We start from the raw sequence: 23,608 nt of genomic DNA on the forward strand, positions 1-23,608 counted from the left end.
GAATAGGCTTAACTCAAGTCCCTTGCCGGGCAGAAACGAGGCAGGTGTTAGAGGGATGGACTTTTTGGATAGGATGGAGACCCGAACGGATGAAGTCTTCTCTGGTTAGAAAGGAAATTTGGTATTAAGAGGGCCTCACTGAATCCCAATAATAACCAAACAACTGGTGGTATTTCAGGACACCGGGTGGAAAGTGGGAGGCAGGAAGCAGAAAGGCTCAAGCTACTTTCCCTGGGTGGGTTCAGGAATTTAATTTCAGCAAATGTTTATCGGAGCCTAATAAGTGTTGGCCACGGTGTTAAGCACTGGGATATACAGCGGAACGAAACATGGTCTTGTCCTTGAGGAGCTCACAGCTCAGTAAAATGGCTGCAGCATTCCGCGTGGGCTTTGATAACTTTTACCCCGGGACTTATCAGAGGAGAGTTTCAACTAAATCCACCCCCACTTTTCTTCTAAAGATTTCAGAACAGAGGAAACGAGGGCGGCACGGAGCTGGTGGCAGGCTTGGCAGCCGCCAGACACGGGACTATGGTGATGTTGCCAGCTGGCAAGGGGCAGCCAAGACCGTCCCCCGCGTTGGCACCTTCGGGCTTGGCTCGGGCAGTGAAGCCGCGGCGGTGCCAGCAGCTGGTCTGGCCGGGCCGGACGGGCTGACAGCCCGGAGCCGGGCAGGGACCGAGCTGAGGTCCGGCCCTGGGGCGACAATGCGTGCCTCGCGCCCGCAGCCAGGGGGCAGAGTTTCCGGGCTCGTGCCAATGCCGGCTACCTGGGGCTCGGGCCCCGCCACTGCCCGCCGGGTCTCCGCCTTCTCCTTCGCTGGTCCTCTCCACCAGCCCAGTCTCCGCGGAGCCCAAGATTTCCCCGCCCGCGACCACTCCCAAGGCGCAGGAGCAGAGGCGCGGCAGGGGACTCGCGGCGGGAGGCGAGCTGAGTAGAGGGAGGCGGTCCGCGCGCGGGGGACGGGAGGGGGCTAGAGTAGGGGATTCCAGGGACCCGCAGCCCCGCCCCCTCCTCTCCTCTACGCCCGCGGAGCCGGGGAGCATGGACCAAACCCCGCTGCTCTGGCACCATGACGCTCGCCCGCTTTGCGGTGGCTCTGATTTTCTGGGTGCTCCCCGGAGTGGTCAGCTTTGACCCGGTCCTCAGTTATCCCCTCCACCACCACCATCGCCATTCGCCCCCTCCGGGTCCCCAGTACCCCTATTACCTGCCTACCTTGCAGCGGCCACTGAGGACGCCTCCGCCTGCCCCTCTTCCGCGCGTCCTGCGCCCCCAGCCGGCGCTCCATGCCCCGCGCCTGCACGCCCTCCACGCGGGGCGCACGCCCGGGCCACACCCTGGGGGCTGCCCCGCTGGCGAGCCCTGGGTCAATGTGACAGACCTCGGGGCCCCTTGTCTGCACTGGGCAGAGGTGCCACCTTTCCTCGAGCGGTCGCCCCCGGCTGCCTGGGCTCAACTGCGAGGGCAGCACCACAACTTTTGCCGGAGCCCCGACGGCGCGGGCAGACCCTGGTGCTTCTATGGGAACGCCCACGGCAAGGTGGACTGGGGCTACTGCGACTGCAGACACGGTGAGTGGCCTCGGGGCAGCGGCGGCGACTCGGAACTGGCGGGGAACAAGCTTGGTTAGGAGAGGGCGCTAGGTGTTGAAGAGGGGGAGTGAGAGGGTGTGGGGTTGCGGGTTTGCGTTGCTCAGTGTGGTGTTGGGCTCTGAGTTACCAGCTAAGTACATTCCTACCTTGACTCTAAATTAGCAAAGCCGCTTTGTGTGTGAAAGTTGTCCGGGGTGATAGTTTCTCGGCAAGTTGCTGCGCTCTGGCTTCCTGGATAAGGTCGTGTTTCTGGCCACTGTTTGTATGTGTGTTTGTGTGCGCGCGTGCGTTGCGAGTGTGTTCTCTGGATCAGCTTGCCTTGAGAATTTTACCATATTTATCCATATTTACGGAGAAGAAGTAAAGCAAAGGAGGGGATACTTTCTAATTACTTGTTTTGGAAAGGGAAATATTAAATCCAATATGACAACCAATAACCACCCTCCCCCCACCCCCGACCCCCGTAGACCCGATTTGGGAAAATGTGGTAAAATTTCTGTCTTAACTCCCACCATTGACATGTATTTGAAAAAGTCTGGCAAAATATCCGGGTGAAAATACAGCTGGTCAAAATGCTGTTCACGGTTCTTGGGCACAGTACGGTAAATATCAATAGTGAGTGAAGAAAAAAGAAAGGGAAAGAGATAGGAATAGTAACTATCATAGGGCAGGAGCAACTTGTTATAGTCAAGTGCAGTTCAGGAATGCCCCTATTCAGCTGTATACCTTATTTGTGGACAATCTGGGTTAGTTGGTAAAGAATAAAGTTGGTAAGATATTTTGGTTTTGTGATAATAAAAGTGTCACATTAATATATTTAAATGCAGGTGAATAATTTGCCTTTGAATCATGCTTCGTTTTGAGTTGTTGGGGTTTTGTTTAAAATTCGGGCTTTCTCCCCCTCTCCTTTTATAGCTATGGAAGAAAAACCTTATGACCTTCAAAGTTGGATTTCCCTTAATAAATTTTTTTTTTGGCAGCTCTCCACCCAAGCTGTGGGGCAGAGGTTTCGTTAATCGTGACTCTGAGATATGTCCTGCTTTGTACCTTTTGGAGGTAATTTGGAGGTTAACTTTCACAGGGCCATTCTTTCCCTTCAGAAATTTTTATTTATCTGTGCCTTCAATTGCATTAGTGCTTTGAGTTAAAGGAAAGTGATGGGAAGGTTAAGATCAATTATCCTTCATCCTAGAGAATGAAGTCATCGCTCTACTTGTGTTTCACAGACAGAATGCCAATGTGGCTATAAAAAATTTGAGATAATAGCAAGCAGAGAGCCCTAGCATTGTTTCATTATTTACTGTAAGAGATAATTTGTAATAGAATCTCATGTTTGGCAAACATTGACAGTTTTTTCATTTTACTATTGTATTTCATATTTCCTATTATAATAGAAGTAAATGGAATTCAAAGTTAAAGCACTAGAGTGATCTATTGTGTTCTTTCTGATATGTAAGTGTTTTAACTTTATATTCCAGAGGAGAGTAGCTTGTCCTTTGATTCTCCCCAGCCTCTTGTATTGAAAAGAAATTTAAACCTAACAACAGCATGGACTGTTTGTGGATGTCTTTATGTTCATAGCTAATTGTCACTAGACAAAACTCCGAACACTGCTTAAGTCTGTGTACTTCCTGGAGTAAAGTGACTGAACACAAAAGAAGCAAAAGAAACCACCCAAGATGGGAGATAAATGCCTCCCCCTGCCAACAAATATAAAAACACAACAACAGCAACAACAACCAGGAAAGCAATCTGCTGGCTATGTAATAATTTAATTACTTTCATAGACTCAGTCTTGATAACCCATTCTGTCATTTATTCCTCATGTTCTGATTGGGCATAATTCATGCTTTCAAAATGACTGGCTATTCTGAACCATATAGCTTTCTTGGTTGTACATTTCCCTTAGGAGTGTGAACAAAGCTGTCATGGAGTGGTGAGAAGAATATGGAATTGTGCTTTAGAAAACACTGGTATCCGCTTTGGATCTGCCAGTAGCTACTCTGTGTTGAGTAAGATTCTTAACCCCCAGAGCTTTGGTTTCTTTATCTGGAGAAAGGCAGTTTTGGAATAGATTTATTGAAAAAACTTTCCCAGTTACCAAAACAACCTGGCCCGATAATAGCAGGTAGGATTTATTGAGCATTCACTCTGTGTTGGATGCTTAGCTAAACATTTTACATATTAGTCTTCTCATTTAATTCTCATAGCAACATTATAAGATAGTGGATATTTTTACTCCACAGCTTATTTTGTTCTTTAATTATATAAGCATGTAGAAATATCTGTGCTGTCTAATGGTCCTATTTTTGCAGCTTAAGGGCTAGTCTAAAAGGAAGGAGAAAGGAAATTATATTTGGTCCAGTGCACATGATTTCTAGTCTCTTATGATTTGAAAATATCTAGTTTTTTTTCTTTCTTTTCTTTTTCTTTTTTCTTTACGAGAAACAATTAGAACAAAAGGAAAGAAAATTTATTGTAATGAAATCCCTCCTTTAATAAACTGGAGACTAAAGTCATGTATCTGGTTACATTGAGAGAAATGAGGAAGTTGGTGCTCTTGAGGTGGAGAGTTGGTTGAAGGCTAGTGGAAGGGGTGGTAGGGGATCTCAGGTAAGCCAGGTGGGGCGTGGACACTCCAGTGGCTCCAACGTCTGAGAACGAGAAAGAGGATGCCTGGGCTCTCATTGTGTAAAACTTGCAAATTAGTAGTAAAGAATCATTCCAGGGATTGCAACACCCTGAATCAGCCCAGGGAACTAGTTCTCACAGTGAGCATTAGAACCACGTGGGGGCTTATTAAAATGCAGATTCCTGGGCTCCAGCCTCCCGAGACTCCGATTATATAAGCTTAGGAATCTGGCTCAGGAATGTGCATTTCTAATGAGCCGTCAAGATGATTAGTGCTGAAGACCCTTTGTCACAGTCAGGGAAAACCTTGGCATCAGAACCCACCTAAGCTGGGTAGTGGTGGGTGATCCTGTTGGCCGAGTCCACCATTCTGTGATCAAATCCTGCTAGGTTTAGGGTCAAGCATAAGTCAGCTATATGGTCAATTTTGTGTGGTTTTAGAAAATGGCCCCACTGGTTTTTATTTGACCAGTGTGGGATAATAACAACTGAGTTCACCAGGATATGATTATCAACTCAATGTGAGCCAGGTTTTATCACATTTCTACAGGAGGAATTAACAGACAACTGATTCCTCCCAACAATACCTTGTAATAATTTAGAGCTTCCTGACTGGAAAGGGAAATCACTTTTTCAGTCTCTGGTTGGCGTGGCTGGGCAACTTGCTTGACTGTGCTAGGAACTCCTCTTTGTTGCAAGTAGCCAAGTGGAACTCAGCCATAGGGGACTGAGGACTTATAGCTAAAGCAGGTATCTGCACGAGAACGCTTTAATGCTTGAGATTCTACCAGAAAGACTAATTCATAGATCTGATTTTTTGTCGTGTCATGCCTGTCTGTTCTCCTAAATCTCCTGATTCAAATAGAGATAGCTGATTTGTGGGACGGATGCTACTGTTTACAGGCTATACTCTTTGAAGTCCATCTGGTGTTTGACGTGAATGTTAATTAAAAAGTTGGCTGAAAGCTGTCCCTTTAAAATTTTTTTGAATGCTGCATCTTGATTCGATGTAGCAGGTGTCGAAAAACATTTATTAGTGATAACAGATTTGATAAATTTCCTGGCTGGATTTTAAATATTGAGCTCAATCTGCTTTTCAGGCTAAGGCAATTATAAAATAGCTTTGACTTGGGGCATTTTCTGACTCTTTACTAGTGTGAAGGTTTTTTTAAAGAAGAAAATTAGATATCCAGTTACTATTGCCTTTTACAAGTGATTAACTTGAAATATATATACATACACACACACACACACACACACAGAGTCCATATATACATATATATATAGTCTTTGAGTGTGTGTGTGTATGAAAGTAATCTTCGTAAACATAATTTGGTTTATAACTGTGAAGGCAAACCTAAATACCCAGCGATAAGGTACTACTCAGAGGTCCCTTCATTTGATGAATACTATGCAGCTCTTAAAGTGATAATTGCAAAGATTATATATTAAAAAAATGGAAAAATGCCTCTGACAATGTTTTTTGTAAAATTCTTATTTTTTATTGAAGTGTAGTTGGTTGACAACGTTAGTTTCAGGTGTACAGCAAAGTGATTGTTATACATATACGTTTATGTATTTATTTTTCAGATTCTTTTCCGTTACAGCTCATTACAGGACATTGAATATTGTTCCTTGTGCTATACAATAGGTCCTTGTTGTTTATCTGTGTTGTGTATAGTAATGTGTATCTATTAATCCCAAACTCCTAATCTTAGCCCTACCTCCCTTTTCCCCCCTGGTAACCACAGTTTGTTTTCTGTGTCCATGAGAGTCTGTTTCTGGTCTGTAAATAAAATTTATATCTTTTTTTTTTTTAGATTCCACATATAAGTGACATCATATGATATTTGTTTTTCTCTGTCTCATTTGCTTCACTTAATATGATAATCTCTAGGTCCATCCATGTTGCTGCAAATAACATTTCTTTTTTTATGGCTGAGTAATATTCCTTTGTGTATATATGTATACACACCACGTCTTCTTTATTCAGTCATCTGTCTATGACAATATTAAAGGAGAAAAGATGGATGCAAAATTTATATACATTACAACTAACTGTGAAAATAAAGATAGCTGTGAAAAATTTGGAAGAGAAAGCAAATGATAATTATGATTGTGGTATGAGTGTGGCTTGTTTTGTTAGGGTGGTTTTGATGGCAAAGAATAGAAAACTCAATTCAAAATAACTGAAGAAATAAGGTGATTTATTGTTCATATTACAAGAAATCAGTCTTCAGCATGGCACAGCACAGCTCTATTTCTCTGCAACTTTCTTGATTCCTTTATTCTCAAAGTGTGGCTTTTATCCTTAGGCTAATGGTTACTCTGGGTTTCATATGGAGCTAGAACAACTTGAAGAAGAGAGACAGGGCTCTCTCTTCATGTATGTCCCATTGAAATAGCAAGGAGACCTTCCCAGAATTCCCCTACAGATGTCCTCTCGCATTTCATCAGCCAAACCTGGATCACATGTTCCTGCTTGGCACTCTCTGGAAGGGAAAATACAATTACTACGCTTGCCTAGATTAGTGTTGACTTCTGAACACATGGGGATTCTCCTTTCAGGGAGAAGCAGGTGGTTATTGAGGAGAACCAACAGAGTCTGCTAAGAAGTGTGGTTGAGATTTGTCCTTATACAGGTATCCTCCACTTTTTGAAAGTTTGCTTTATGTCACCTCACTTTTACATAAGACCTCATTAGAACCTGTTTTTGTTAACCAAGAGAGATCCAAAGGGAATTTTTGCTTTTACGAAAAAAGGTGAAAACTGAAAAGAGCATTCAGTGTTTGTTTTGCAGTGAGCCATTACAGAAGCAGTGTGTACCCTGAGCAGTGAGAGTAGCACCGCCAAGCTTCTTCTCCAGGAGCTACATGCAGCATCTCAGCATCAGTCCCCATAGCTTTGAATTGTGTCTGTGAACATCTGGCTTTATCTTGATTTATTTTGTGCATCTGTTAGCAGATGTGTCCTAAGGTTAATTGCTTCTTTGCTTTATGCCAGTTTGGCTTACAAAAGGTTTCATAGGAACACTCTCTTTCGGATAGCAGGGTAAAACCTATACTGGGGAGATGGCCAACAGGCACATGAAAAGATGCTCAATATTGCTAATTATTAGAGAAATGCAGATCAGAACTACAATGAGGTATCACTTCACACCAGTCAGAATGGCCATCATTAAAAAGTCTACAAATAAATGGTAGAGAGAGTGTGAAGAAGAGGGAAACTTCCTACACTGTTGGTGAGAATGTAAATTGGTGCAGCCACTATAGTGGACAGTATGGAGATTCCTTAAAAAATTAAAAATAAAGTTACTATAGTATCCTGCAATCCCACTCCTGGACATATATCTGGAGAACCTCCAAGTGGAAAAGATAGATGCACCTCAATGTTCATAGCAGCACTATTTGCAATAGCCAAGACATGGAGGCAACCTAAATGTCCATTGACAGATGACTGGATAAAGAAGATGTGGAGTGTGTGTGTGTGTGTGTGTGTGTGTGTGTGTGTGTGTGTGTGATGAAATACTACTCAGCCATAAAAAAGAATGAAATAATGCCATTTGCAGCAACATGGATGGACCTAGAGATTATCATATTAAGTGAAGTAAGTCAGATAGAGAAAGATAAGTATATGCTATCACTTATATGTGGAATCTAAAAAAATGATAAAATGAACTTATTTACAGGACACAAATAGACTCACAGACATAGAAAACAAACTTATGGTTACAAAACAGGAAAGGGGGTAAGTAAGAGAGGTATAAATTAGGAGTCTGGGATTAGCAGATACAAACTGCTATATATAAAATAGATAAACAACAAGGACCTACTGTATAGCACCAGGGGCTGTATTCAATACCTTGTAATAACCTAAATGGAAGATAATTTGAAAAAGAATATATATATGTATAACTGAATCACTTTGCTGTTCACCTGAAACTAGCACTATATTGTAAATTAACCATACTTCAATAAAAAAGAAAAAAAATATGCATTGGGAAAACATAATGCAGTTAAAAATAGCTATAAGTACTTAAAAATTATGCTGTGAAATGCTTCATTCATTGTTTTAGCCATATGTAAATGAGTAACATTTAGACATTGATTTGATCAGTGAAACATATTTACTTGTTTTAAGATGCTATTTGCTGTTCTAGCAATTTATGTCTGAAACGAGTAATTCCATTGTTAAGAATATGAAAGTTAGTTCACTTGTTGGGTAAACATAGTTTAATTCTAATTTTTAACTTTTTACCCCCTGAATTAACCCATAAAGAAAGCAGTTCTCTGAAGCCTCCCCCTTTAGTCTGCATAGATGACAGGCACTCAGTTGTGCACTATACGAACAATTGTAGGCTGCCTTCTAAATGGTTGACATGCTGTTGTTAAAAAATCAGAAAATGTTGACTTTTGCCTCTTTTGCATCTTATTTTTCCAGAGCAGTCTCCTTCTCTCACTCCTCCTTCTTCCTACAAATCAGCATAACAGTATTAATAAAAAATTTATTGTTTGCAAAGCACTGAGGTAATGAGGTTTTCCCCCCTACAAGCCACACATGTACATTCAGTCTCATACTTTTTATTAGGATCATCAGAGGGACACAAAGAGAGGGAAATGCTGATTCTTGTAGCAGGGCAAGGGTAGATATCATTAAACATTTACTTAGTTCATACTGGGAGCAGAATTTACAAAAATAAAAAAAGACATCACCTGTGTTGTCGTCTGATTGAGGACACCCACTCTCTAGCTGAGATATCAGAAGAATATTAAGCATTTTTATTACCTTTCCTGTGATATGTACTCTGGGAGACAGAGAAGGAGGTTATCATTAAGTACAGTTTAATTTTGTCATTCAGTGCTGTACAATGAAATTACAATGTAATATCCATGCCATTTGTTTATGTGTGAATAGTTCAGAGACAAACAATTTGTGAAATTTTCTGCTAGAGTTATGTATATGCAAGTATTGTTAGTATACCATAACTTAACTATGCATAGAGCCTTCTTCTTTTGCATAATATTGTATAATGTTCTAATCCCAGGATAATCGATGAGATTTATAAATTTCTAATAAGCCCAATGTAAATGTGTAGAATCACTTATTCAGAGGATACTTTCTCATTTTGAGCTAGACCAATTCATAATTTTTTTCTCAGTACTAAAGGTATCTACATGAATAATAAATGAACAGTTATATGAATTATAGATGTGAACTAATGGGGGCAAATATAGTTCAGTTGGATATCAGTTCAGGAGAAAGCTCCATATGTTAAAAGATGCTTTGATTTCATTTTGACATGGGATGGTTTGAATAAAATCTATAATTTCACAATGTTAAACTGGTTTCAGTTATGGGTAAATATAATCATAGACAAAAATAGAATACCTTAGTACTGTCACATACGGTATAGGAAAAAAATAACATCAAAATGAACATAGCCTCCCCTACTGTACTTGAAAAATTCAACTAACAGCTTCCCAATTCAGTTGTTTTTAGGAATTGCGAATTTTTTTTGCCATATTTTGTAATTAAAATAGGAAATGATCATTTATTTTCCCAGTGTTGCCTTTGGTATAAGATATAAGATTACATTTAAGTCCTTTGTCAAATATGTGTACTAAATTGTCCAACATGTAATGGCCTCTTTCTATTCTTCTAAATAGCTCATAAACTGAAATTTCTGCATCACTTTCAGCTTTAAGCATACTTTTTGTCAAGGATCGGAACAATAGCTTACTATCACCAGCACAGGCGTTTCTGACTCCACCAGCATGATAGAAATGACTAAAATTAATTATTTTGTGCCTTTGTGAAGTTCCATAATCGATGAGAAAGGGTTTGTGTGATAACATCAATTTTCTTTTGCTCATTTATCAAATTGCAATTTTAAAAGATTTTAAAAATATTTATTATTAATTCTATTCAGAAAACACTGCTAGTATGGGCCTTTGTTTTTGCTGTTTTTCTTTCCTCTTCAAATGAGAGAATGCTATTCTGTAAGTGTATTTTAAGAAGTTAACTACATAGGCGTATCTTTTCATTTGGCTTATTTTGGAATGAGCTGTATTTAGAGAACAAAGATAGCTGACCTATGTTTCCTTTCCTAATACTTCTTTTAGGCCTCCTTGAAGTATGCTGTATAAAAAGGGAGGTTTTGCCAGCTGTCCAAGGAGGGGTAATACCATAATATCTCTATTAGTTTACTAGGTAAACTGTAATGAGTACCACAAACTGATGGCTTAAGCAACAGAAACTTACTATTTCACAGTTCTGGAGACTAGAAGTCCAAGATTAAAATGTCAGCAGAGCCATGCATACTCTGCAGGCACTCGGGAAGCGTCTGCTCCAGGGCCCTCTGCTAGCTTCTGATAGTTCCTTGGCTTGTGGGAGTGTAACTGCAGTCTTCAGATGGTGTTCTTCATATGTGTGTCTCTGTCCAAATCTGTCCTTTTTATAAGAACATAGTCATATTGGATTACAGCCTGCCCTAATGACCTCATCTTGACTTGATCATCTGCAAAGACCCTGTTTTGAAATAAAGTCAGATGTGTTCTTAGGCACTGGAAGTCAGTACCTCCACATCCTTCGGGGGAGTAGTATTTAACACGTCCCAACAGCCTTAAAAACCTAAACACCAAGGAGACTTGTGAAGAGAATTTTAATCTAGTCAGCTGTCCTCTAGACTACTTTGGATTGATTGAGACTGACAACGTGGTTAAAGAGTAGCCCTCTGGAATGTCTCTTTGTTTTGGGAATTCCTCTTTTTTAGCAGAGTTGTCCATAAAGTGAATTTCTGTAACAAAAATCTTTTGTTTCTTTTCCTTTATAAAACTGGAGGTATGTTTACATAGAAGAGAAATAATAGTAAACTAAAACGAGAGTAAGTTCAATGTTTTCGGCAGGGAATTAAGGTTGTAGAATTCTGAGTGTTGTGCATCGGCACACTTTGCCTTTAGGTAGTTGTAATACCAGCAGACTGGTACAGCTGACTGTTTTAAAAAAAATTTTTTTTGCAACAATTTGTTCCATGAACTCTAGGGGCTTCTCTCCATGACATGCCACCATGCATAGCTTTATCATTCCAGACTTTCTTCTATTACTGGGTTAGTCTGTAAATTTGTAATGCCTATTGTAGTTGACCTAAAACCTCTGTTTGAGACTTCAAATTTTAAATTATTGTTATTAGCACATTTCAAATATAGGAATCTGTAGAATAGAATATTTTCCATCAAATTGGCACATGAGAGGCTTGAAGACAGTGCAGCCTGGATTTACTGGGGTGTAGCTGGCAGATGTTAGCTGAGACTGTGAAGAACATTGCAAAGTGCTGGGCTGGAGCAGGAATGCGTGAGCGAAGGAGGATGGATCAGTTTTTCACAATAAGAGATTGTGACAATGGAACAATATTTGCCAAAGAATTTGGTGTAGAATGTATCTGAAGAACTTTATTGTTAGTGAGATAGCAGTAGAAATGAGTTTACCAGGCTATGACCTTATGACCTTTGTGGATTGCTTTATTGTTTCATCCCCCCTCCCCCCACATTGAGCTAAGGGTATTGCCTCTTGTAATTATACACCTACAAATTTGTGCAAATGTATAGTCTTCCTACAAATTTGTACAGCCCATGGGCCAAATACCCTGGAGGGTCAGCCTCAAATGTAGACCACCAGAAAGCCACTTCTCTCCTGCTGTGCAGTGTAGAGAAACTCTTCAAGTTTCTTAGCTTCAGCCTGGCTAGTTTGTCATCATGTAGTGTTTGGTAGATTAGCTGCAATATTTCAAGAAGAAAGGTTAAAACCAACATGGCAGAATGCATAAAGTGGTATCTGAAGTAGTAAAAGATGCTTATTACATCACAGGGTCTTTGCTAGGTTTAGAGACAAGAGGACAGTGGCAAGGGTGGCAGACGAGGAGATAGTTGGTCATGGCTCTGCAGCTGCTCAGTTGATTGGGTGCCTAGCTTCCTCATCCATGAATTGAAGGAAATGAATTACAGTTTTTAAGATTGCAACCATCGCAACCATTCTATGAGAATCAATGAAGCAAGAGCAAAGTAAAACCAAAACCAAACAAAAACTACTGCCTATCTTAAATATATGTAGTATGAATTGTGTGTTCATGTTTTATTGTTTTGGGCATATTATCAGGCTGATAATTTTTAAAAAGCTCTTTCAAAAATCACTAGAAGAATTGTGAACTTTGTGGAATTATGTACCAATAAGAAATACTCTTGAGTTCAAGGTAGATGATTACTCAGAATATTTTAGAGATGTTTATGGCCTTAAGGAAAGGATAAACTATGTGGAGGAGCACTACTAGGGTGGGTGTGCTTTGGGGAGGCTGGGGTTGGGAATGGATTCTGACAGAGAATGCATTAGTCATTGACATGCAAATTGCTCTTCCCGAATTGCAAATATTTGTATTCATTTGTTAAAGGAAAATTGGCTGAGCATTCCACATTTCTTGCCACATAGCAGATACAGCTAAATGAAGCCAGGCTTTCACAGCATGTTTGGAGCATCTGAGAAATGATGGTGGAACTGATAGCTGACCTGGAAACTATTTCTAGCGCTATCATTTTCACTATAATGATGTTATGGTAACAATTATACCTTATGCAGAGTTTTCTCCATCTCATTTGGAGATGCCTTATTCATTTCAATAATACACATGCATCATTTCTTCTTGACCAGTTCTTAGTGAGTTAGGCGTATTTTACATTTTATTATGATTATTTAACATGCATAAGTAGAGTTCCAGTTTGTTTTCTAGAACTTTCTTCCAGCCTTTTGACATGAATAATTTGGTGGTGGAGAGAGGATTAATAAACAGATAATAGATTAAATCTTATTTCAAATAACGTTTTTTTGAACTGACCAAATGAAATCCTTGAATTGAAATAGACTGCTGGCACTTGTAATGTGCATAATATTATGTGGGTCTCTATAGAAGACATTTGTGATTAAAAAATCCTTAAAGTTCAGGTAAACTCTTTAGACATATGTTCTACAGTTAACACTTTTCACTGAGCTAAACAGGGCTTTCTCTTGCTTGGTCTGAATTAAAGAAGTTTAAAGGAGGAGGGACAGCTAAGTGGTTATAGCACATGCTTAGCATGAACAAGGTCCTGGGTTCAATCCCTGGTTCCTCCACCAAAAGAAATAACTAGATAAACCTAATTACCTTCCCCTTAAAAAATATAAAAAAAAGAAGTTTAGAATATATGAATGACATTTAGGTTGTCTGCCATATGAATGACCCAAGCCCATGTGCTCTCTAGAAAAATTAGGATTTGGCAGTGCAATGTTTGCCTTCATTTATTATTGCTTTTTGTTTGAATTAAATGACACTTTGTATTTTCATAAGAAATAGGATATGTTTTTCTTAAGTACTTACATTTTTTAAGGATGATGATGTGGAAAATAATAGTGGTAGATGACTAGGCTAGTGCAAATGAAATTTGTGATGAATTGTGAATCTAATATTTTTTGAAAGTTATTGTAAAGCCATACATAATGAGTTTGAAATATGCTAAACATGCCAGAAATTTCTGGTAGAATTTAATTTCTCAATTTCTTTACATATGAAATAAAGGCCATCCTAAGTGACTTTTCACAAAATTTTGTGAAATTCTTAAGTAGTCCGAGTTTGACTCTATCTCTGCTGGTATCCCACTTGCTGCCCCTCAGGACCCGCCCTGCAAACCAGTGCCAATGAGAAGAGACAGTAAGCCTTTGATCCACATTTTTAAAAAATGGAAATATATTTCACAAACAACATTATGTTAGTTTCAGATATACTGCATAGTGATTTGACATCTGCATGCATTATGAAATGATCACCACGATAAGCCTAAGTAACCACTTCGATCCACACTTAAGGGATAAGACTTAAAATATTATTTTTCCTAGGGGTGCTTGAATTTTAATTTTGACTCTTTTAAGACTGAAAAGAATGACTCAAATAGTGGACTGTGGAGCAGCTAAATGGTGATGATATGTAAAGAGAAGTAAAGGTTCTTTCAGGGGCATTCGATTACACCAAAGCACTCTACTGAGTGGCGGTTTCCCTGAGACTAATATCAGGCAGTGTCTTTAAACACTTAACCCCTCTCTGAAATGATAGGTATAATCTTTCGAATTGTCATGACTATTGTTTGAGGCTAAAAGGGGGAAAGCATTTTATTCTTCATTAGTGGAAGAACCAGTCAGTTAGAAGGAAGGTATAATAACCAGTAACAGCTAATTTATAAGCAGAGCATTGAATTGTGTTTGTGTTTTTTATCTATGACCTCATGTGAAGATGGAGAGTGATGCATAAATGATAAGAACTTCCTTTGTGATGTGATCTTGTATTTGGGATGCAACATTAGACATTAGTCATACTCTTACACTTTTCCCCTTTGAAAATTACAATTGGACTTTTTATTTGCCTAGATAAAACAAAGTATCATTAGCAGTGATATCAGAATGTTAATTACCAAATAAAAAAAAGAGCCTGCTAAATCCTCATTGAAAGAAAGACACACTTTCTGTGAACGGTGGAGGCCAAATCTGGATCTGACTGGACCTCTCGCCACTTCAGTGGAAAAATCATGTTACCCAAGGACTGGTTCAGTGTATTCAAAGGATTATTTCCTATTAAAGGATTTTGGGATTCTTTTCCACTTCAGGGTCAGTACGACTTCGCGGTGGCAAAAACGAGTTTGAAGGCACAGTGGAAGTCTATGCAAATGGAGTTTGGGGCTTAGTCTGCAGCAGCCACTGGGATGATTCTGATGCATCGGTCATTTGTCACCAGCTGCAGCTGGGGTGAGTTCCCCCAACCTTGACCAAATCAGTCTGCTAATATCAGAGAGCAATGCTGTTTCCATCATTAAGGTGGAGAGGTTACATCTTCCTTCCTCATTCTCACTTCCCTCACTCTCTGCTCTGCAGAGTTGTAAAGGAAGAGCCCCTAATGGAAGGAGTGAGTTCTTTTACATATACGTGCACTTTACTACCTTTGCTGACTAAGAAATGGGCAGATGCTAAGTGGTCAAAAGTTAAAATCATCTTTTGGTCTTTGACTTTAACAAAATAATTGTTTAGTGCTAGGAAGCAAGAATTGTAATTTCTCAGTAGCCCTTGCAGCCTGAGGTTGCTTGGAATTTTTCTACCTGTTGACTGAAAAAATAGTGCACAGTGTGAGATCTGGGAGTTAAGTAAGGTTTTGTTTAGGGCCAGATGAGAACCATGGTCTGGGAGACAGCCTCTCAGATAGCTCTGAGAAACTGCTCTGAGCAGGTGGTGGGGGGAGGTCGGTGTGCATATGATTTTAGTGAAGGGGGTACATGCAGTCAAGCACACATTCTGGCAGAAGGTTGCTGCTAGTCACGAGGAGCAGATGTCACCACTAATGATTTTAGTGCTTTTCTAGATATGAGAAGATAGGAAAAATTAGGCTCATAAAATATCCTGAAAATACCTAACGATCTGAAGGCCTGTTCTTCCAGTTTTCCCAGAGCACCAGATGCCTCATTCCTGATCTCTGTCCTGACTCCTTTCGGGGTGTGTTGGAGGTCTGCGGCTGCGGTGGCTCATGACTTCATTCTTGTAGAACCAGATGACGAGTGACAATTTTCAGTTGGCAACCTTGAGCCACGCACACATTCCGTTTCTGTGTGTGTGCAGGAAGCGATGTTCACCTGTGCTCTTGTCCTGTGCCGGGTGAGGGGTGGTGCAGGTTTCTGCGCTGAGGAGATCCTGTGAGAGACGGCAGCTCCCCTCAGCTCCAGCAGCGTCCCCCATCCTGAGACGCCGCAGGCTTTTCCAAGACCCTAGACACTCTCCTTAAAACAGATCCATGTACGCTGACTTCCACTAGGCCCTACACCTTTGTGCCTCGTGCCAAGGGGCTTCACCACGAGCGGAAGTTTCCATTTTGGAACAAAAGGGCTTATTTTTGTTGTTATTCTTACTGTTCTGTTTTCGTGTCTCATTGATTTTTTTCTAAGTAGACATGCCATCTGTTTTTCCTGGCCTTTTATCACCAGAGATCTTTAGAAAGCATGGAAAATTCTTGTTATGAAAAATGCGGGTCAAAAATACTGAAAGAAAGATTTGCAATTTATAAATATTTTGGATTAATAATCAGTATCTAAAGTGATGACACAAATGAAAAGGTTAGTCAACTCCAGTCAAATCAGTAAGGATTTTAATTTGCCAGCTTCCTGTCTTCCCACTGGGAAAGTGGGAAATGAGTATTTAGAAAAGATAAACCTTGAGGGCATTAGTTTTGTTCAGACTTTTGATGCTATTAGAGCAGCAAATAGGGATAATGTACTTAATTAACTAATTTTTAAGAATGAGGTTTGGAATAAATCAGATAAAAGAAGGAGTAAGGCATATATAAAATAGACAAACAACAAGGACCTACTATAACAGGGGACTATATTCAATTTCCTTTAATAACTGATAGTGGAAAAGAATCTGAAAAAGAATATGTATGTATATCTGAATCACTTTGCTGTACACCTGAAACTAACACATCATTATAAATCAACTATACTTCAATAGAAAAAGGAGTAAGGCGGGAGCCTATAAAGTGTTGTGGTATTTAGGTTGTTAATTACTGATTTTTATCAATGAGTGTTTTGTCTGGCAAGCAGTCATTAGCAGGTGGGCAGGTCACGAGGTATGCTGGCTTGATGCCTTTTCTTTTGAGGGCCTGAAGACGGAACACATTTGTAGGCTGTACATATCTACTCGTGCTTGTATTACCTCTGAAAACCAGGGAAGAAAAAAGTTTCCTGTGAGAGTCTGACATAAGAAAACAAGAACACAGTGATGGAGATGTGAACCACAGCAGTAGGTTACTACTCTCTTGATTGATGGAAGAACCTAAACTATCTTTCTGCAAATATACACTTTAGATATAAGCCACTCTGATTGCTTCATTGCTTCTGTCATCTCTTAGTAACCCATTTAAAAAAAAAAAAGAATTACACAATAAGAGCAAAATAACCCAGTTTTATTGCTGTTAAGACATATTCAAATTTTAGATATTTCCCAAATAGTTACTGTTTGGTTAATGGAAGCTGTTGCATGGAGATAATTCTAGAGATTACCATGTTATTCAGATAAACATTGAATCTTTTAACATTTAGTGCCAATTTGTGCATATCAGAGGTTAAAATATGTAGATTAGATGAGTTATTATTTTATTAATTGGTTTCAAAGTCTTTCTAGCAAATACTATATAGCAGGTTTTAAAAATGTGAATGGGTTGCCTCCATTGCTATTATCCTGATTAGATGTAGTAATAATAATCATTGTGAAAATGCTAGCCTAAAATATTGGAGAAGGAAAGAATCTTCAAGCCTCTAGACTTCTCTTTTTAAATATTAGGAGACAGTGCTTAGAGAGACTTTAGAGTGATCTGCAGCTGAGTTTAGACTGGAATTCAAGTCCCACTGGGCCACAGGACATGCTTCTTCCACAGAGCCACTCATGCTCCCTCTTTCTATCTGCAGTATTTGCCCATTTCTTCTAAAATCAGCCATAGATAGTAAAGGAACATGTCTACCATTAGTTATTCAAGATTAATTAAAAAGATTGCCATAGGTAATCAACCCAAGTTCTGATCTGATGTTTCGATATCCTTGGAACTTACATAGCCCATTATGTTTTTCTTTTTCTTCCATGTCCATCTTTATTTCTTCCATTTAAAAATCCTTGTGCTTTGATAACAATTCACCTACTTTTGATAAACCTAACCTCAGTCACTGTTCTTCCAGAGGAAGAGGAGTAGCAAAACAAATCCCGTTTTCTGGACTGGGCCTTATTCCCATTTATTGGAGCAATGTCCGTTGCCGAGGAGATGAAGAAAATATACTGCTTTGTGAAAAAGACATCTGGCAGGGTGGGGTGTGCCCTCAGAAGATGGCAGCTGCTGTCACGTGCAGCTTTTCCCAGGGTAAAAAGAAATATTTATTCTCTTGTTTTACTTTTGTTGTGTTTTCAGCATGATTCAGTTAAACCATTTCCTAAAAGAGTTTAAATATGGACATCAGTCTGAATCATCATAGTCTATCTGCAGTCTAATGAAATAGTCTTCAGTAGGAGTGCATCTAACAATTGGATTTCCATTTGACTTCACTTTTAACATATTTTCTGTTTTATCTAATTTGCTGACAGGAATACTATATATGGTGTATAAAACACTTATTTTGGTAGTGGAGAATCATTATGGAATCAAGTTAAAAATAATTTTGAAGCCAAATATAAAATATGGCAACTGCAACTAAATATGTTCACTTTATAGAATGGAATAGAATTATGGTGCCAGGGTTCTCCTTTGAGTTGTAGGTAGCACATTCCACAAAACAAGTTGCTACCTTGGATAGGGGCTCCTTCTAAGCACTGTATACTAAGCATGAGGTGATTAAGGTACAGTTTCAGTGTACAAGTATGTGTATGTTCATATGAATGGAAGCTGAGGAGGGAACAGCTGCCTTTCAAAATGGCTGAGGGGTTTTCTGGGGACCATGGTTGTTTTAACATGTGACCACAACCTGATGCTACCACATTGTCACAGTATCCCTTTTTGCATTTTCCTTGGAGATGCCCCATGACCAGATATCTCAGGTCTTAGAATGCCAGCAGCCAGCCCAGGGCAATGGTTTCTGTTTGAGTGTAAGTATCAGGGGAGCAAATGAAAAGCTCCTACCTCAAAACAAAGAGACCTAGTTTAGGGTCATTCCAACAAATTGGTGGGAAGAACCAATGGAAGTGTTGCAGGATACAGTTCAGGTGTGAGCTTGGAGAGCTGCAGTCCTTTTGTGGGTGGGCAAGGTGCGTGTTAAATCTTGACGTCTTGTTAGTTTTTCCATTTTTTTTTTTTTAAATGGAGTTACTGGGGATTGAATTTAGGACCTCGTGCATGCTAAGCATGCGCTCTACCACTGACCCATACCCTCACCTCCAGTTTTTCCTTTTCTTCCTTTGCTCTCCACCTTTGGGGAGTGCTACTTTTGGCAAGTACATGTTTACACATTGCTACTTCAGGAATGATGTGAATTGGGCTCAACAGCGCACTACTTTTTGTGGATTATTGCTTGTATTCTGTGTTCGGCCTAATTGATAAAAATGTGTTTTAACATTTTTCAAGTAGTGAAGTAAGTAAAATCTTGGAAACAATCTTTTTTTCCCAGGCTCTCTACCTACTTTTTAAAAAACTCCTTCTTTTCTCTATAATCTATCCACTTGTTTATACTCTGGTTGCAAAGATAAATTTAAGGTTAGTTATAAGCATATATAAAATATAGAAGATTGAGATAAATTAGAAGTGAGAATGAGAAAAGATGCCTTTATGGTGAATTAAATGAGGATGTAAAAGCAAATAGCTCAGGTCAGCAAACACTGAGTCTACCTTAAGGCACAGCGGTAGACCTTTAATACATTCTTTCAGTTTGGAATTTACATTTAGTGACTTGGCATCTACTACTTTTCCAACACTTATCAAATGGAAGATCACATATGAGTACTGGATGTAGGAAATAGCAATCTAAATGAAACTGTCTGGGAGTTTTATTTATTCATAAGTTAAACCTAAGTCAAACACTTTACTGACTTCTCTTTCAGATGATCTTTTTGTGTGTTTCTTGTGGGGACGTGAGATGTTGACTGAATTTTGTCATTGAGTGTCTCTATATTTTCACAATTCCTTATAAAACCAGTAGAAAAATTACCTGTTTGAAAATAAAGCATGACATTAAAAATGTAAGGTAATAGGTCATAACGTTTTTAGGTTGTAGGTGATTTTAAATTTCCTCTTAAAAATTTTTGTTTTTCTGTTTTCTCCAAGCTTACCATGGTGGTAGGGAAAGGGAGGCAGAGAAGAATATAATGATTTAAGAAACTTACACATTTTTTCCATAATTTTTTCTATATTTTCCAAGCTTCCTAAATGAAAATACACATAAAACATGCAAATTTAAGTTTCTTATCATAATTTAGCCATCAGTAATTACAAGAAGCTAATATACAATGTTGAGAATAGTTATGTTTATTGAAGCTTCGTTTACCCTTTTACAAGGAAGAAGTGCCGGTGGACTTATGTAAGAAAACTATATTACGAATATCAGAATATGAGTATCTGCAACCGTTTCACTGATCTAAGTCCCTGCTCAAGTGTGATATTTGATTATAAATATGAATATCCAAATACTGTTTATTGACAGCTGCTTGCACTGTGAGGAATTAGAAGCATAGTTCATGGGGATAAATGATTAGCATTTGGCAAATGGTGTGACTAAATTTCCTAATAGAGACCCTGCCTGCTCTCTACCTTTTACCATTTCACATCCTTTATTCTAGAAAAATTAGACTGCCTTGCTGTTTCCCAAACACATACAGCTTTGTGCTTCTGGGCTTTTGCTTATGCTGTTCACTTTGCCTGTCTGACTTCTGAAATCCCATCCATCACCTTGGCCCTCTTCGGCTACCAGCTTCATCAGAATAGACTCCTTAACTAACCCCAATGGTGAGCAAGCACCCCTTACTTCTGAACCCCTGCAGGGTCTTTCTGATGGTCTCTCTTCTGCACTCATGTTGTCCACGTCCTGAGGTGTGAACTTCTTGTGGGTGATGTCTGTGCGGTGCCCCTTTGAATGCCTTGCACACAGCCGATGTGACACCTTGCACACAGCCGATGCCTAGCCTAATACCTGTTTATTAAACAGAATCGAATTAATAGATATTGCTAATATTTTTCCTTGTTTGAGGTATCCTTTCTAGGCTTTTCCCTATCACCTGCCAATCTAGTCAGTCAACAAATATTTATTACATGCCTTATGTATGCTGGGTACCTGAGGTACACGGATGAAAGGGAAAGGCATTCCCTGTGTCCTCAATTCTAGGCTGGGGGGAGAGAGAGAGGGGGGGGGGAGAGAGAGAGAGAGAAAGTCAGAAACTGACGAAGCTAGATCAGGGCATTGTAGGCATTAATAAGGACTTTGCAATGGGAAGCCTTGGGTGGTTCTTCACAGAGAAAATGAATCTAAACTGATTCACACCAAAATGAATTTCCAATATTGTTTTTTGAAGCTGCTGGCTGTGATGTCCACCAACTTGTTGTAATGTGTTAGATGTTAATTTTGACTTGATTTCTATGAACGTAAAAATAGTTCTGTGTTGAAAACAAGTATGTTATAGACATAAGTGCCATTCTTAATAATTACATGTTGGTAATTCTCAAGTTACTGTACATAAAAAATCAATGTCACCACCACAATACCATAAAACATCAAATGGGTTTCCAATAGCTGGAGTTTTGAGTGTGGCTTTTCTGGTTTCTGAGGTTGCTGGGGAAAAGTGAATTTAGACTATTTCCTCTTGAGAGCTATTTGATGAGTGTAATTCAAGTTGGAGTATTTTAATTGGTCGAGATGACCATAAAATATATCAGACATACGCGGGTATGGCCATATCACAGAAGTGGCTTGATGAATATTATTTAATGATGGAGAAAGGCAAAGAAATGGAATATAGCCGATCTTGTGGCTGAATGCTAATACGTAGGTTTAATTTCTTGTTACTGTCACACCGCGCAGGCCCCGCGTTCCCCGCCCTCCGCCTCGCTGGGGGCAGCAGCGCGCGTGAGGGCCGAGTGGAGCTCTACCACGCCGGCCAGTGGGGGACTGTCTGTGACGACCAGTGGGATGATGCGGACGCAGAAGTCATCTGCAGGCAGCTGGGGCTGAGGTTGGTTTTCCTTGTTCTTGTTTGCTTTTGCTTAAATTTCTGAGTTTATTATTTCCGTACGCCAAGGCAGGTGCTGTGTGTTTAAATTGCACATTTCTCTGAACAAATGGAAAAGGCCACCTTTTGATCTTTGTATGAGGCGTGTAGGCTCCCTGAAGAGAATGTCTGCTTACTCTTAGGTCTAATCCGTTTGTATCAGAATTCAGCTGATTTTCCACCCCTGAGAATCTAAGCTTTTTGCCACGTTTCATCAAGAACTTTTCCGTAACTCCCAGGAAATGACCGGCACTGGCAGCCGTCGCGACTTATCGAAGTCATATGATGAAACTGGTTGTTAGGTTTTAACTGAAGTTCTGTTCTTCTCCCCCAGATACTGCCTCAACTTTTGACCTTTGCTTCCTTATTTGTTAGGTGTGTGCTTAAACAAAGGATGTTTATTAATGTACAAAGGAAATAATTCCTGTACAGGATCCGGAAATGAAGCACGTGTGACAGCAACACGAAAATCAACATTCCATGCTGCCTCAGTTGTGACTATTTTGAATAGTATGTTGTAATTTTGTATCTTCTAAACCCTATCTTTAGTGATTCTGAACTTTGGTATAGCAAGCCTAGAAGTGTCTCTAAAATTGTATTAAAAAATCGTTTAAAAGTTGATATTTTACTTTAAATTTGAAAAAAATTATTTAGCACTTTCTGGGGGGTGGGGTGGGTTGATGGGGAGGCTTTTTGAGATAAAAGCTTCTCTGTCCATGTATCATTTTGTTCAATTAAGCATAATCTTTAGCCCTGAAGCATGATTTTTGAACCTTGAACCATTTATACTAATTTGTGTGTGTGTGTGTGTGTGTGTGTGTGTAGAGGTAATTAGGTTTATTTATTTTTAGAGGAGGTACTGGGGATCGAACTCTGGTCTCATGCATGCTAAGCACACACTCTACCACTTGAGCTATACCGTCCCCTCATTTATACTAATTTTTTGCAATTGTTTTTGCAACTGACCCCCCTCTTTTTCAAAACTGTGTTAATATTGACGTATTTTAAAGTAAAATATAGACATTTTAAGATTTTACCTCTAAATACTTCAGTATGCATCTCTTAAAGATAAGAACATTGTCCTACATAGCCCAATTATCATTCTCACAACTAATAGAAGTGATAATCATTCTTAAACTTTCTAATACCCTGTCATATTCAAATTCCCCTAGTTGTCACCACCATGTCCTCAACAGATGGTTTGTCTGAAGTAGGATTTAGTCCAGGACCTTGCAATGCATCTGCATGTGAAGTCCCTGAAGTTTCTCTTAGTCTCGAACAGCCTCTTGTTTTCCATGACACTGACTTATTGAAGAGACTGAGCCAGTTGTTCTGGAGAATATCCTACCTCCTGAGTTTGTCTCATTTCTTCCTCTCAGTTTACTCCTCTGGTTCTTGCAACTCCTGAAATGGGAGACTTAGGTCCAAAAGCCTGGTTAGAGCAAATCAAGTATTTTGGCTAGAAATCATCACAGGTGATGTGCACTCGTCTTGCATCTCATCAGGAATCACAGAACAGCTCTGGTTTTCTCCGTTGGTAAGGATAAGATTAAACACCGGGGTAAGGTGGCATCAGCCTAATCCTTAACCGTGAGGTT

General features: G+C 39.6%; 1 protein-coding gene and 1 long non-coding RNA gene across 2 annotated transcripts in view; one reads left to right on the top strand and one right to left on the bottom strand.

Annotated features, from left to right (window-relative positions):
• Nucleotides 1-1,262, bottom strand: part of LOC135319010 (uncharacterized) — a 51,240-nt gene extending 49,978 nt beyond the window's left edge. The window contains exon 1 of the long non-coding RNA XR_010377572.1: nt 1,219-1,262. This is a non-coding gene — a long non-coding RNA (uncharacterized LOC135319010). The remainder of the gene's footprint in view (nt 1-1,218) is intronic.
• PRSS12 (serine protease 12) overlaps nt 1,041-23,608 on the top strand; it is a 61,845-nt gene continuing 39,277 nt past the window's right edge. The window contains exons 1-4 of the mRNA XM_010985520.3: nt 1,041-1,574; nt 14,903-15,041; nt 18,008-18,186; nt 21,824-21,974. Of these exons, the coding sequence (XP_010983822.2) occupies nt 1,073-1,574; nt 14,903-15,041; nt 18,008-18,186; nt 21,824-21,974 (971 nt within the window). The 5' untranslated portion in view covers nt 1,041-1,072. The remainder of the gene's footprint in view (nt 1,575-14,902; nt 15,042-18,007; nt 18,187-21,823; nt 21,975-23,608) is intronic.

Source organism: Camelus dromedarius, chromosome 1 (genome assembly GCF_036321535.1).
Source record: "Camelus dromedarius isolate mCamDro1 chromosome 1, mCamDro1.pat, whole genome shotgun sequence".
In the NCBI taxonomy this organism is placed as follows: Eukaryota; Metazoa; Chordata; class Mammalia; order Artiodactyla; family Camelidae; genus Camelus; species Camelus dromedarius.